Raw genomic sequence first — 16,021 nt, 5'->3', positions numbered from 1 at the left:
ATAGGGGAAGGTGCTCAGCTATCTACCAAATACCTGATAGTCGCCTTCTCTAGAATTCCATAAAGCTGGGGGAAAATCGTTGTTTTTTTTTAAATGAGGAAACAATGTAATGTGCTTGTCACAGAAAGCTGGCAATGCCTAAGTGAAGAAGAGCTCTCACCATCTACATTATATGCATCAGCGCCAGTTTGGGGTTTCTTTTTTCCAAGGGGGCTAAATGTTAAGGAGATGAGAAGTTTCATGAAAGTACGTCTCAGAACGGTAATCAGGGTTGCAAAATGACCTTCATCTGCCTGTGCCATAGATTGTGAAGCTGATCATCTGTTCCCATCCAGAAAGCCCTGTCCCATGCTGGGCTGCCTATGCTGCTGGAAAGAACCAGGGTGGGTCTAGAGGAAATGTGGTTCTGCTGCACACCATGAAAAAATGTCCTGCTTTATCACCTCTTCTCTCAGCACCTATTTAGGATGCCCATGGGTGGGATGGAGGCTCGCGTGGGAAGGAGGAAGATACTTTTTCCAGTGAACCTGTCAGACCTCTCCTCCTCCCTTGATATGCACAGCCTTCCATGCTGAACCTTCCCTCTCCTTTCCTCAGCTCCACGTACACCTGACTGCAATAACAGCAGAGATACCATCTGGGGTTAGCTCATTACATGTTTATTGCTCCTTTGTTTATTTCTTCATAAATATAAACTGTTACCTGTGCGAGCCTGTGCATCTAGCCCAGTTCTGGTGAGCCTTAAAAGCCCCAAACTGAAAATAGCCTAAAGATGTGAAGAATCACAGCCGGCATCACAGCCCAAAAGGCAGCCAGTTAGCCAAGGTATGGAGGGAGAACCAGTGCAACATGCGGCATGTAGGGATGGTTTTATATTTAAGATTTCCTGGCTCGGAGGTACTGTGTTAGCTAGTTAGATGTGGTTATAAATAGAAGCGCCTGCTGACATTAATCACAGTAATTTGGCGATGTGGCTACCGATGTGAAATTATGAAAGGGACAGGTACCATGCAAAGCTAAGCCCAGTTTATCGTCGGCCAGATCATTTATCAGCCAGGGAAAATAACCATTCCTTCATGTTCTGTGATCTCATGCAAACAGGAATCTGAGCAAGAGCGGGAGGAAGGGGCCTTGGGTTCTGATTTGATTTGGTTTTTCATTTGGTTCAATGTAACTTTAAGAAATATTAATCTGCTTCTTCATTTAATTTCATCTGTACCACTGGCCAAGAGAAATGCACTAATTTATAAGTTGAAGCAAGCCTTGAGATAATGTCACCCACCATTCATCCAAATTTGTCACTAGCATCCCATTAAAGCCGTAATTATTTTTTAATTAAAACTAAGGAAGCTGGCATGCGTGTGCCTACTTTATACATCTGTTATGGGTTAAAATAGCTTTTAAAAAATGTTTTTTTAGACCGCAGTCTTTTGTGGCCGTGGCCTATGCCAAAGAAAACGCAAACTTGCTTATTTTCTCCATGGGGCGCAACACTGCCTATGTGTGCCTGAACAGATTCGACTGGCCGTGAAAAGAATTCTAAATAAAACACAAACATGGAATTTGGCAACGCCACAGAAGCGAGCTTAAGACTAATTCCAGCATGCGGACGGCTCTCACACAGCAAGTCTGGCTCCACTATAAATGAAACCAGGCTCTGTAAAATCGCCAGTAAAGTTTGAGTTAGGATTTAAAGAGACAGCACTCTTATTCCAAGGTTTAAGGGGGGGAAAAAACACACGCGCACACAGTCACATACCCCAGCTTATTAAGGAAATTCATGCTGGCCCAATAAGTCTGCAAGTTGCAAGCTGTGTTTACTTTCAGCAGTCATTTCCATTTAAAAAAAAAAAAAAAGCTACTTTAAAAGAAAAAAGCACCAAAAAAAGCAAGATCACTTTGGACTTGATTTTTGGAAAAAAAATTGTAATTATTACTGCAAGGACCACTGGCTGAGACAGCAATGAATGAAGGACCTACCTGACAGCAAAGCTGAAATGCTGTGTTTAAATAAAGTAAGTATGAAAGTTGGGGCAGAGCAGGAGAAGGGAATGGTGCAGATGGGGAGAAGCTCCATGGCCAGGGTGGCTGTGGCCAGAGCAGTCTGTTCCCATCAGACAAGCAGGATGATAACTCACTGGGACTTGCTGGGAGGGACCTATATGCAGTGCAGCCCCATGCTGCCATTGAGAGGGGCAAATCTAACCCTGGGGCACTGTAAACCCCCTGGGTAACACCACCCGGGCAGCCCCAGCTGGCCCTAGAGTAAAGACATCTGCAAAGAAAGAGCGAGGAGAAAGTGAGAAACAGCATTCGCTCATCTTTACCTATTAAGGAAAAAACAAATTTAAGAATCCCAGCTTATAATCACAAGACACGGCCTGGCAAACTTAACAGGAAAGGGCAAGGAGCAAATTATTTAAAGCAGTGATGGTACAGTCTCCCACACACCCTCATTCTCCCTTACAGCTCTGGATGATACCAGGCCACAGAACTAAAATTAAACCTCAGGTGCCCACCTCAAACCCTGACCATCAGGTTTTTCCTCAAAACAGGGAGAGCAGAAGGAAAGATTTGCTGGCTAGAGGGCTCTAAATATGGGAAGAGCTCAGACATTTATGAGTGTGCTCAACCGCACTAATGAACGTTGACAGTGGTGGTGGAGGCAGGGACTTGCACCGCCGCGGCTTTCACACCACACTGCTCCTCATGGAAAACGTGCAGAGAAAGTATGGAGGGAATTGGAGGGGAGTTTAGAACAATTTTCACAAGACTTTGTAAACTATTTTATGTATCTATCAATAATGGTAGTGAAGGGTTTGGCTTCAGTAGGCTGCAGAGTTTTTAAGATTCTGCCTCGACTTTACAATGGAGACAACTCCGTTTAAGGAGAACACAGAAAAAAGAGAGTGTCCTTTTTTTTTTCCCCATTCTATTTTATAAGGTTTTGCAGAAAGGTAAAGTTACTCACTAATCCTGTCCTCACCGTAGGCAAAACCACAATGATCCTATTCCCAGTTTAATCAACAGTTCACACATTTTTATAAAGGATTTGGATTAATCAATCCGTAAACACTTACACCTAATTTTTGGACAGACTTTGCATTATAAGCCTGTCTGTGCCACATTTAATGAACTCACACCCTCCCTGTTCAGTCAAAAGAGAGGAGAAAATAACCCAAATTTCTGTTAGAAGATGCAAACTGAAAAGGCTCGGCTGCCATGTTGAGGTCTTATTGTGTTCCATCAATTCTTGTTTTTCTCTCTGAATGCTATGGACAGTTTTAAATGGCACATATTTCCCAATAAATCTCTGATTCTTACTTAAATCTCTGTACATCCCTGAATTCCATAGACCACGTTCACAGCTGGTAGAACAGTACAACGCCACTGAAGTCAGAAAACACCACGTAGAAAGATGCTCAGCTAAGCATCCCTAGGCAGTCCCTAACCCATCCCTCAGTGGACTGCTGGCATGGTACAGCACATCCTGGAAGCACCACACTTGTCACGCAGCCATGGAAGAGACGTAAGGATCAGGTTTAGATCTGGGCCTCACATGAAGTAATCTAGGTCAATACAGGACATGTAAGAAAACAGTCTGGCACGCAAGAAGGATAGGATGCTCTCCTTGCTTTGCCAGGGGATGGACTGAAAATAATACATTTACAATTGACTCCAAATAGCCAAGTGACATTTAAACAAGCATAAAAGCTGTGGGTTTGTTGTGCACACTGGCCTCTTTCTAACCAAAGATTCCTTATGTTAATAGCAAAGACAATAATTTAGAAAGCACTGTTTCATGGCACGATTCCAGTGGCTGCATCTCTCCACTGCCTTGCTTGGTGCCTGCATTAACCTCATTCCAGAAGTCCCAGGACCTCTGACTCTTACAGCTGAATTCATAAAAAATGTAAACCTTCACTATGTGGGATTTTTGCCTGCCTCCATCCAAGAGCATGTTTTACTGACTCCTTGAACCTGGCTTCCTTAGCTTGTGCTACAGCAGGTTGCATTAGCTGGAACAGAGCCCCATGGAGATGGTTTGATTAAGACAAAAACGAGAGGGACATAAAGATAGCAGAGGTGTGTACCATGCTCTAGCCTACCAGATTTCTGTATGCACTGCAAAAATGATTGCAAAAATCACATTGAAAAGAAAGCAAACAGCATAAAAACGTATGTTGCTAACAGTTGTTCAGCTGTTTACTGCTCAGCAGAAAGAAGGACCAACAAGCAGCACACAGGAGCCCAGTGGGGCACATGTGAGGTGCATCAGCATGGCTTCTTTGACTCAAATTCCTTTCTGAACATAAAGCATCCCATCTGAGCACAGAACTCTTCCTTTCATCTATTTTTATGAAGCACACAGAAAAGAAGAAAGGACCTAGGTCCTCTGAATTAACCAGCTCTGGAAGGACATAGGGTAATTTTTTTGCAGTTCTCTGGCCTAAACCTGAGCCACCCCAGGAATATGTGATCTAATTCCTCTTTAAAGAAAAGAAATAAATAAATAGAAATAAAATTTTAAAACCCCACCCTATTTCACCATCAAAATGTACAATCCTCACTGTTGCCTCCACCTTTCCACTCGGGCTCGTGAACTAAAGAGCGATTCTCATCAAAACTACCTACACCATACACCATGGCTTGCCCTACTTCCTCTGATGCCGAGCATTATATTTGTGCAAAAGAGCTTTATCTCTGTTCTCACCAACTGAACAGCCCAATTCACTTCCTGGCTCAGACATACAAACACATCCGCACATATCTGACAGAAAGCGAGAAGAAAAGTGATGACAAAAAATATACTGGTGAAGGGCAGGAGAAAACTCCATCCTGAATATGCCAGGTGAGGCTGTACAAGTGAACTGTTTAGCATATGTTATCTACAAATGAATGGCAATTTACTGGAAGAAAGAAAGAATAATTGCAAACATTTATGCCTCATGCATGTCTATAAAAAAAAAAAAAATACATCAGCTCTTGGAAAGCTGGTGCGTTGCCCAACCAAAAGGCAAGGCACCTGACAAACGCTACCCCTCATTTTGTTGCTTTGTAGGTGATTGCTTCCTTCCTTCTCTTCCTGCAGTTGATTTCTTCTCTTTTTAGGAAGTGTTCACGAAGAGGCATTCAACTCCCTGAAAAGGGTGGGAAGGAGATGGCAGCAGGGAGAGGCTGGTCCTATCCCGCACACCATCCCCAGCAGAAACATGAAAGCCATTCCTGTCCCTTTGCTGAATATGAACACGCACCATACTACAATTTCAAATATAAGTCTGCCTGTCCTCCAGACAACCGAGGTGTTTTTGGATGTAATGGCTGCTGAAAGCTATAGCGGTGCCCAAACCTTGCCTACTGTGCCCCGTTAAAGCAGTCTTTATTTACACTGGTGTCTTCTGGAAAGTACTGCACAAACGCCAAGAAAAGGGAAGGCTCTGTGATTTGTTTGGGTCTTCTGTCAGAGCAGCAGGCAACTTGCCATCAGTGGTGCCTCTTTGTAACCAAGCTACTCTCTGCCTTTCAAACTACTGATACTCACAAATATTTACTGAAACAAGGGGGTGTGTTGGAGGTGAAGGGGGGGGGGGGGGGCTTATTACTAATGAGAGCAACAAGGCACAAGAAAAGAGCCCTGTAGAAAAAACCTGCTCAATGAGATAGAACAGAAATGTCCTTCCCTTGTTTTCCCATAACCTCCCCTTTTGCCTCATCTCCCACCTGATACCACCAAAGCCTGTTCGTGCTTTAACAAAGATGGATCAGTTGCTGCAGAGTCCCCTGGTGCTTACCTATACTCTGAAGTCACCTATTCCTAACCCAGCCATCGCTCAGCAAACTCGAAAAGGAAATAAATTCGTTCATTCCAATAAGCAAATTATAAAATCACCTTCATCCATCTTGTTCCTATATTTTTAAATTTGATTGTGGCCAGCGAATTGCTGGCTGGGAATTACCCTTCCCCCACTCACACATACACCCTTTAAAAATGCAAAATCTAGCCCTCTATTTCAATATTTCTGATGTCAGTGACCGGTGTCGGCTCTCCCCATACAGTAACTGCTTTAAAGCGCTGCATACAGCACTGCATTAAAAATTAATTACACATGCTATTTTATTGATAGTGCATAATGTAATGAGCACCAGCTGTGCTAAACATCCAAACTCCTTTTTAAGACAGCTATAAAAAAAGAAAGAAACTGCACTTCCAAATGCTTCTCCTGTCAGAGGAGAAAAACAGCAACATCTTGGATGGATTTGAAACAGGATTCTTTGATTTAGCTCTCCATTTGGAGCGTTTGAAGAGTTCAGACTCTCGGGCTCAGCATAGTGGTATGCGATCGAGTTAACTCTCTCAACGTTGGAGCCATTGTCTTTACTGCAGGCAATGTTGCCTTGAACCCTTTTGTCCCCAGACTACCAGATTCAGTTCTACCCGTTAATATTGCAATTAAGGGCTTTTCTTTTTTTCCTGGGATGTCTGGAAATGGCAGGCATCCACTTTAAAGCACCTTTAAATATCGCTATTGCTCCTGCTGGTTCTTAACTTGACATAATTAGGACTTACAAAGTTGTAGTGATCGGGCGTCTGTCTAGAACAAAGCCTCAGCCACACTCAAATTGCCAATGCTGCTGCCCCATACAGCACCCTAATTTTAGCCTCCTCTTTGCCGTCTTAAGGTTTCTTTGCTGCCTCTTGACAAACAGGCCATTCAGTCAAAAAATCAGTTCATTATTGGATCCATCTATTTTGAGTTTGGATCTGACTTTAATATCTGGTGAGACAGAGAGCTGCATAGACAGACAGGTCACATATGATTTTAATACTTGGATAGATGGATGAGCACATAGATTGATAGATAGATGAAAAGATGGATGCATACACTCAGACTGATGCATTACCGGTTTTAGTATATACATGTCTCCCACAACCCTGTACTCTGTAAGTACTGTCCACAAAGTCAATTCTACTACAGCACACATTAAATATTTCACTAAAATAAATAAATACATGTAACCATGACTAATAGGGACATCTCTCCTGAATGCTAGCCAGTACTTTATGCAAACGTCTGCTTTATGCAGCAAAATTAAAAGATACATTTACAAAGGGTCTCAGGGAAACTATAGATCTTTGTTTTGCCTCAGACACATATACCCAATTCCTCTTTCTCCTCTCAAAGAAACACCCAGTGCTGACCAGAAATCAAGGTTTAGCAGATTTTTTTTTTGAGATTCCACTCAACAAAAAATGAAGAGTAAAGTATCAGCCACCGTCCCGGGACTTGATGATTTAGGAGGTTTTTGCTGGATGAGTTTGCATTCTCCACTCTGATTACTGTTTTGTTTTCCATTGATCCTCCTGTGTTAATAAAACCCAGTCTGGAGTGAACAAAAGCTTGCTTCTTGTTCTAGTAAGAAATGTGCCGAGCGCATACCATATCATTAACATAAAAGTTTTTGAAATAATACTGCTTTCTAGACAGACCGTATTAATTGCATCAAGCTTTTTACAGCAGGGTGGTCTAATCTAGCTCTTCTTATTGGCTGACTCCAGTTATAAAACCAACACAAAATGAATACAATGATATAATTGAAGGAGGGGAAAGTATTCTTTTAAAGCCTATTATTTACTTACAGGTATTTCTTTTATCTTTACTGTCACCTCAAGCTTTGCCAAGAAAACACCAGACTAGTTAAGCGATGCAGTGAGTAGAATTTCAGTAGCCAAGTAAATTGATATTAACTTTACAAGACGACTGTGTGATTTTTGGAATGTCCTAATGACTAATACAGCTGAGTCCTTGAATTAACAGGAGCTTGTTCCACTCCTCTGAGCTGTGGCCCCATGCCTTCCTCTATTTTAGACCTTAAACTTCACAGCCCTATCCATTAATCACGGCTGTCCATGCCCACTTGCTGTTTTTATATATGCAACTAAGTATCGTAATTGCTTTCCACCTCCTTCCATCAGCCTACATGTGGGAAGGAAGCAGTTTCACTGGTTAGCTGAATATATGTGTATTGGACAGATTTAATTATCTTTACAGAGGTATATAAAACCCTCACTTGTGGGCCCAAGTCCAAAGATTTTGGATCAGGTATATATCTGAATGCAGGCGTAGGGGATAAATTATTATCTGTGCCATTACAATCTCCTCTGTCTTATGCCGATTATAATTCCATTTCTGGGGCTTTTGCACTGTAGGATCTTCAGGGCAGGGACTTCTTTCTTTGGAGAGCACGCTGTAAAGTGTCGTGCACTTCTGCGCTGAGATTTTCAAAGCTCATTTCTCGTTAACTTTAATGGGAAATGGGCATCCAAATCTCTTAGGCAGCTTTGACAATTTAAGCCTTAATGTACAATATTAATAAATCAGCATCATAAAAAGAGCCTTATGAAGATGTATTGTGAAAAAATAGCCCCACAAAAAGCATTGCAGTGTATGTATGCATGCATACGAGCATATACTTTTCTTTAGATAATTACGTCTCTCAACAATCATTTGCATGTCTCTGTTATGCAAAAAAACCTGTGTGTGTTTTACAGTTACTCTGAGCAGTTGCAATTCATTGAAATGAAATAAAAAGCAGGCTCAAAAAAGCACCCTGATCTGGCAAGGGGTAAAGCAAAATGAATGCTTTGCCCATTTATATTTTAGATCTAAGCTACACAACCCTGTGAATTTCATGACTCTATTCCAACTTCTAATTAAATAGGCACTAAAAACATTTAAACGGGAGTACCCAATTCAACAGACAGAAGTCTCTGAGGCAAAAAATAAATAAATAAAGAGACAGAGATTGTTTCAGTCGTAGATATTTTTTTTACATCATATGGAAAAACACAGACCATTGCTCGCAAATTCCTCATCCTGCTGTGCCCTGAACACAAAGAACTGAACAAAGACAGAGGGTACCACGACCAGTACCGTCTGAGTGATACACTGGATGCCCAGGCAGACTTCCCAGCATCATTTACTGTGGTTGAAACTACTATCAGCAGCAGTTTTCTAAAGCTCTGGATGAAGCAGGACGACTCGCCCTGTGCATGACTGAACGCCACTCAGCATTCTGGGTGTTTGCTCTTATCTAGTCGGAGATTTCCAAAAGCAGCTTTTACACACACATACCCCAAACCCCACCGGCAGCCAGAACTTTAGATTCTCCAGCACAAAACTGCTGGAATTCCTGAGGGTCCGATTTGTGAGTGCTCAGCAGAGATTTGGGAGTACCTGCAACTTCAAGCCTTCAGAGTCACAGCCTGTGTGAGAACTGCAGGGAAAAACTCCACATCCTGAATTAAATGAATGCTGAAAAACAGGAAAGGTAAGAAATAATGAAGGAGGAGGAGAGGTGGGAACTGTTGATGGCTTTTGTTCAAAGAAGGAAACAATTCCTCAGAAGCAAGAACAGGGCTGACAGAATAAAAGGCTAATCAAGTCAGAGAGACAAGCAGATCTCTAAAGCTGTAGCAAGTGACTGTTGTGAATGTCTATATTAAAAAAGAGGGCATAATGCAAGGATCTTCACTAGATTATTAGTCAACACAAAGAACTTACTTTTCTTTCATTCCCACAAAACATTTCAGGGGCTAGAAAGATCCCGTAACCCTTGCCTCAGGGTTTAAACCATGCCCAGGCTCATATACAGTGCATACTGCTGGAGTTAAGAAAGGGTTAAGTAGACATAATCTCCTTTTTCAAGGGAAGAAAATGTTTCTTTCAAGCAGAACTTGACCAACTACTGTCATAAACATGTAGCATGCACTTTGATATAACCTATTCTCTAAGTGCCGCAGACTGCAGCAGTAATTACAGGAAGCCATGATAACAGGTCTCTCTCTCCACAGAGCTGGCATCGCTCTCCCAGCCAACAGGCAATTCTGAAAACTCACAGCACACAACTCCAAAGTGAGAACTCAAAGTACGCAAAGTATAAAAGCCTCGCCTTCCCACGTTCTTTAATAAGTTATTCCTTCCTTCCTTTTCTATTTTTAGCTGTACTTGCTTCCCTCCCCACTAGCTGCTGGCATCAGAAGCAAGAGGGAAGCCGGGCATCCAGTTCACTGTTAGAACTACTTGCCTACCAAAAGCACCTGCGTGCATATTGCGCCAGTGAAGACAGAGAACAGCAAAATATGGGATCAGTTCCAGTCTGGTTACCAGTTATGGGAGAAGGGAACAGTGGAGGCAGGAGAATTATCTGACTTTCTGATCCAGCGCTCACCATTCAGAAGAGCCCATCTCTGTACGCGTCTCAGGCCAGTTGGTCAATCTGCTGAGGCTGATGAAGCAGAGCCAGATTAAACCAGCATCCCCTCCACACTGTGTACGGCAGCTCAGATAGGAAATCTGACCAAATGTGCCACACCACGCGGTGCATTGCTGCAAGCCCAGTGCCTGTGCCCGCACACAAGCAGCTGGGTGCAGGTTGACCCTCTCCCAGTCAGCACAAGAACCTTCCTCACGTACCCATAGCTTCTCCCAGGGTCGAAACAGGACCCTGCAGAGTGCTCTCAGCCTCCTCCCAAGAATATTTTGTCTTTCCAAGATGGAAATTTAAATTTCTTGCAATATATTTCTTTTGCTTTGTTACAATGAGAGACGCACAGGGACATTCTGGTGAGGTATAGCGTACTGTTAGACGGTACCACTGCTTGTGGAAGGAAAAAGCTGAACACAGCAGAGTTTTACCAGCTTCAGGGGGACATGAGGAGCCATTTCTCAGAGGCTTTACTCCCGACAGTCATTGCTTTCTCTCTCTAAAACCTCCGGCCCTCATGCATTACTTGTCCAGCATCATTCTGTGAACTCCCTATTAAAACTCCACATGCGTTAGCATGAATGAGAGCTCCAGGATTTGGCCCACCACAGTGAGACTCCATAAACGCTTGCGGATTTTGTCACAGCTGTATTTTCTTTTAAGCCCTCCCCATTTTCACCTCTCCAGCCTGCAGTTCACCATAGACCCAATCTTGCAACTGAGCCATACTCAGAAACACCCACTGATTTCAAAGAGACCACTGGGTCTGAAATGATGGGGTCTGGCGACAATATGTCCGTGTCCTCTACGGCAAGCTCAGTGAGCCCTCATTTCCACATCACTTTCCCCTCCTTGCGGTGACAAAAGTCAGGCATCCGAAAGGAATAAAGGAAAAGAAAAGCTGACAGTGGAGAGGCAAGGGATGCATGGCAAGTTACCAAGGAGCATTTTCTCAAAGCAGGGAGAAAATGGCATGGAGCACATACATCCTGTGTGCACATGGATGTGGAGGAGAGCCTTTAATATGGGGGAAGGGGGGAGAAAAAAAAAAGGAGGGGGAAGACCTCAGATGTTAAATGTTATCCAATTAAGCTTAAAATAAACAGCCCAGAGAGATGAAATCTTGATACCAGGGTATCACATTCTATGAGGAGTCTCAGACATTTGTTCACAATGTGGCACAAACAGCCCGGCAGCAGCCGCTGGTGACAGCCAGAGGTGGGCAGGCAGGAGGGGAGGGGTGTGGAAATGGAGGGATTCGCATGCCCTTTCCCACTCCCCATCCTCCACCAGGGTGGAGGGGGAAGGAGGAAGAGGAAGGGGAGGAGGTGGTTTAGGGCATTGTCTCTGCCTTCCCCACGCAACCCAGCAAAGGCAGCTCTCCCACAGCAAAGACATCACTTGGCAGCACTACTGACCTTCAGATAGCAACAAAAAAAGAATGTTTCTATTACCTGACAACTGACAATGACATCCAAATGTGCCTGACGTCTCAGTCTGAATCTCAGTCTGAGTCCCGCCAACTGAGACTGCACGTGCACCACAGCAGGGCAGGCTAAGGCAGGGCGGGAGGGAGGCCAGTGCGCGGAGAGGTGACGTGATCACGGATGTGTGAGGGTGGGAGGAGGCAGCTATGGGAGCCCCCGGCAGGTTTGCAGGCCTGGACGGCCCTGGAGAAAAAACAATAGAAAAAACTGTCAGTCGGATCTAAGTTTGAAGGGACAGAGGAGGCATCATCAGGGGAGACAGGCGAGACGGGGGCTGGCTGCCTAATGCACGACACGCTTGGTCTGAACCCCTCTTTGGGTCTGGCTGAGGCTGATGGCTCATGCCAGGGAGAAGAACAAGAAGAGACCTGGGGGACCTGCAAACCCGGGCTGAGGGCCCACAGGGGCACAGAGAGGGGAGAAGCAGGGTGGGATGGCTGGCCCTGGCCTGGAGCAGAGCCAGAGGTGGCGGATGTCACCACCGGCACTTGCTCGGGGACCAAATGAAAAGGGGGATTATTGTTTCACGGCGGTGTTAATGCATTGAGCCAACACAAAACTGGGCAGGCTTTCTGCCGAGCCATCGCTGAAGCAGGCTCCACACACCAGCCTGGACAAAGTGCGGTGACTTAGAGCTCAAATGGCTTCAGTGAGGTGCCAGGAGCCGAGCTCCCAGAAGGAAGCATTGGCGGCCGCTGTGCCGCCTTCCCGCTTGAGCAGCGGCCAGTTGTGCATTTTGCATGCCCTGATTATGCAGGCTGCTTCCCTGTCGAGTCTGCGAAGAAGGGAGAAACCTTTTTCCTGGTAGCTAAAAGATGATATTGTAACCTCCAACTGTATTATTTAGTTTTAACCCCTCTAGGAATCACCTGCCATTTAAAAGCTGTGTTTAAGAGTTTTCTCCTGCTCCGCTGGAAACGCTCGCTTCTCCTGGCACTAGTCCAAACTGAGCTCCGCGGCTTTGCAAAACTAAAATACAAGTCTTAAATATCAATATACACCTGCACAAACAGAGATACGCACAAACACACACGCACGCACACACAGAATCAGGTAGGAGCCGCGGTTTTGGCTGGCGCAAACGAGCAGAGTTTAAAGGGAAGTTGAACAAATGGCACCGCTTTACATCCAGTGAGGATCCCACACCCCCCCGTTTAAAACAATGCCTTGTACTTAATTATTAAATATAGGGCAGCTACTAATGAAGGGCAGTTTCTAAATGAAGATCTGTGGTGGAGTGGTCGCCATTAAAAAGCTGGCATTTGCCAACAGTTACCGCACAGTGGTAGATCAGAAACCACAGTTTCCCCCTGTATTTAGATCAGGAAATATGTGTGCTAATTGTGGGGTAACTTCTGGCAAATGCTCTTTTTTTTTTTTTTTAATGATGGCAAATTGGCCTGTGCATGCATGTGCACCTTTGTAGATCCATGCAAACACTGCGGCAGCAAGGAGGAATATTTATCCATGCTCCCTCCAACCTCAGAGAAGCAGCATTTTCCAAGGAAGGAAGACTCTCCACCTCGAGAGTCCCAGTACGGAAACTAGGCCTGAATGTTGATCTGACAGCTACACATGTGAGGCAAACGGGGATACTTCATCCTTGGCACAGCATCCAGCGCTCCAGTCTGCAAGGACTGCATTTGATTTTGTCGTTTATCTTAAATGGCTAAGAGACCACCAGTGCAAAACATTTGTGTGAAGCTTTTGCCAAAACCACAAGTGAAGAGTCTAAATTCCCTGTGTAAATACTTGAGCTTCAAGCATCAAGGATAAAATTTGTGCTCTTTTGTGAGGACTGGTTTTAAATAGAAGCCATCTCTGTGGCTCATGGGATGAGGAAGGATTTTTTATTTTGGGGGCTCAGTTGCTTGACTTTTGTAACTCTTTGATCTCCCTGGACTACAGAAGCAGGTAATGGTAACTACGATCCAGATTGTACCTACATTGCATTTTGGGCAGGACTGTGCACCAGGCATGTGTAAACTGATGTCAGAGGAACAACTCTACAGCCACTGCTATATATATGAGTAATGAGTTTGGGTTTTGTTTATGGAACAAAAAGTAACAAAGATGCCATCCAAAGACTTATCAATTGTATCTTATATTTCTCATATTATGAAAACAACTAGGCTAGCATAGGCTATGTTGAGCTGCCAGGGCATTTGTCCTTGAAGGGAAAGTTGTGAGCTTGAAGTCAGGATTTAGAGTAGGGCCACAGGGCAACAACATCTCAGGTTACACCTAGACATGCCTCTGGCCCCACCATGACTACAGGCACAGGGACTGCAGTCACACATCCTGGTGGCATACTACAGGTTTTAAAGGAGCTCATCACACATAGGAACTATACGAAGCCCACCAGGTGTACTCTCAACCACAACTGTATTGGGTGTTAATGTGGAGGTGCACAGGTCCTTGGATGCAACATTAACCTGACAGCAACAGCATCTCCTCTAGTCCTGGTGTGTCCCACCTTTCCATTGGCAATGAATTTGCTACAATCTGCACAGCCCTGAGACATCTGGGAAGATGCTAAGAGCTCGTCAAGTGGGTACAGGGAGGCAAACCCTTTTCTTTTCCAATACATCTCCTCCAGCGGGGAAAGTAAAATAAAGTTTCAAACTGGAGGTTTCTAACGATGTGGGCAAAGGGATTCTGAAAGAACTTTCCAAGAGAGGCGCTGGGGGCAAGCCAACAATCCATTTTAACAAGGTGCCTAAAAAACTTATGGGAAGGTCTATATGAACGGGTTGCCAGTGAATGGATGGAAGGGAACATGTCAAAGGTCTTTGTCCTTTGATGCCTATATGCTGTAATCTAAAACGTGCTAGCCTAGTGTCAGAAAATAAAGGGTTGGTAAGGGAGAAGAAGGGTGGACAAAGAGAGGGGGTCCCACCACCACTCCCAAGTCCAGTGCTAAGAGTCAAAGATCATGGAGCTGCCAGGCTAGGAGGCCGAGTCTGCCCTTAGAAGCAACATAAAACCGGGGCTTTCCTCCTCCTCTTTGCTACCACTTTAGTGTTTGTTCCTTTGTCACAAATATCAGGACAGTCCTACAGAATCACATCAAGTGGCAAATCATGGAGAGGGAAGTCATATCCACTGGCCTCAGGTAAAGGCATGATAAAATGGAGTGGTCCACCATTAGGTATGTGACATCGATTCATAGCTACAGAAAGAATAAGAGTGCTCAGAAACACTCACTTTGCATTTACTGGGAACATGTTTTACATCTCCAGCTCCTCTTCTGTGGGAATTTTTTTTCTCCATGAAGGCTCTATTTAAGGCTGAAAATGAAGATGGGGGCTCTACTATTCTTCAACAACTGCTGTAGGTGGTGGACAAACACAAAATGAACAAACAGACAAAAGACAAGCACATCTAGGTAGACAGACAGATGATATCTTAAGGTGGTGCTGAAAGTTTTCTACTCAACCCATACAGCACCAGGTGAGGGATTGGAGCCAGTCTCTGGAATCCTACAGCTGATCAATCACATCATGCTGCACATGTTTCAAAAAAAAAAACCCACTCCTGCAAGCCCCTGACTAAGCACTAAAGGAAAGCAGACCACAAGAACTGTGCTGCAACCTTAGAGGCAAAAATCCTATCCAAGTGGAGTGAGTGGGCACACACATGCAGCTCTGTGTGGCTCAGACATCGCTGACACAATGTGTAAGGTTGGATTTTCCTCTTGGTCAGCACTGGGAAATCACTCACCTGCACTGCAGATCTCAATTGTATTTTCCGCATTTGTTCTGCACAGAGCTGAAGAGGAATTTTGCACGTTGCATGAGTGTGAAACATGCACAGGGACTGTCACCCTGTAAATAAAAGATGTGCATTGCTGATGGTGAAGGAGGATTTTGTCCTTTAACAGGCTCTGCAGATAGTCAGTGCCTGTACATGGCAGCAGGCTATGTTGACTCCCAGGCTCCGCTAAGAGTAAAATTTTTGCTCTCTGCTGGTTTTGAAATTGCAAAGAAGAAAATAAGGTAAATTGGACATGACCCCAGAAAATGGAAATGAGCGTAAGAGCCTAGATGAACATGACAAAAGCCACAATCAAGGCATAAATTACATCCTTTTGTTGTCCCTCTCCCTGAGCCTAGGCATGACTGGCCATATGATACGGTATATGTAAAACACCACACTCCTCTGGCACATCTGCAGAAAAGTCCCTGAGCAACGCACAAAGATGGAGCTGCAAGCAACATTCACAGTGTCCCACTTCAGCGTGGTTCAGACCAGCAGACACGATCTTC

General features: G+C 44.3%; 1 protein-coding gene across 4 annotated transcripts in view; it reads right to left on the bottom strand.

Moving 5' to 3' along the window:
* The window catches only part of BCL11B (BCL11 transcription factor B), a gene marked incomplete at both ends in the record, with an annotated part of 90,131 nt that overhangs the window by 36,164 nt on the left and 37,946 nt on the right, over window positions 1-16,021 (bottom strand). For 2 of the 4 annotated variants that reach the window (XM_084270550.1, XM_084270551.1), the window contains one exon: window positions 11,721-11,936. The exons of the other annotated variants lie outside the window; for them this stretch is intronic. In XM_084270550.1, coding sequence (XP_084126676.1) covers window positions 11,721-11,936 — 216 coding nt within the window. The remainder of the gene's footprint in view (window positions 1-11,720; window positions 11,937-16,021) is intronic. 4 annotated transcript variants of the gene reach the window in all.

Source organism: Gallinula chloropus (assembly GCF_964237585.1).
Source record: "Gallinula chloropus genome assembly, chromosome: 14".
In the NCBI taxonomy this organism is placed as follows: domain Eukaryota; kingdom Metazoa; phylum Chordata; class Aves; order Gruiformes; family Rallidae; genus Gallinula; species Gallinula chloropus.
Note: the sequence above shows the minus strand (reverse complement) of the source record. Positions and strands in the feature narration are given on the sequence as shown.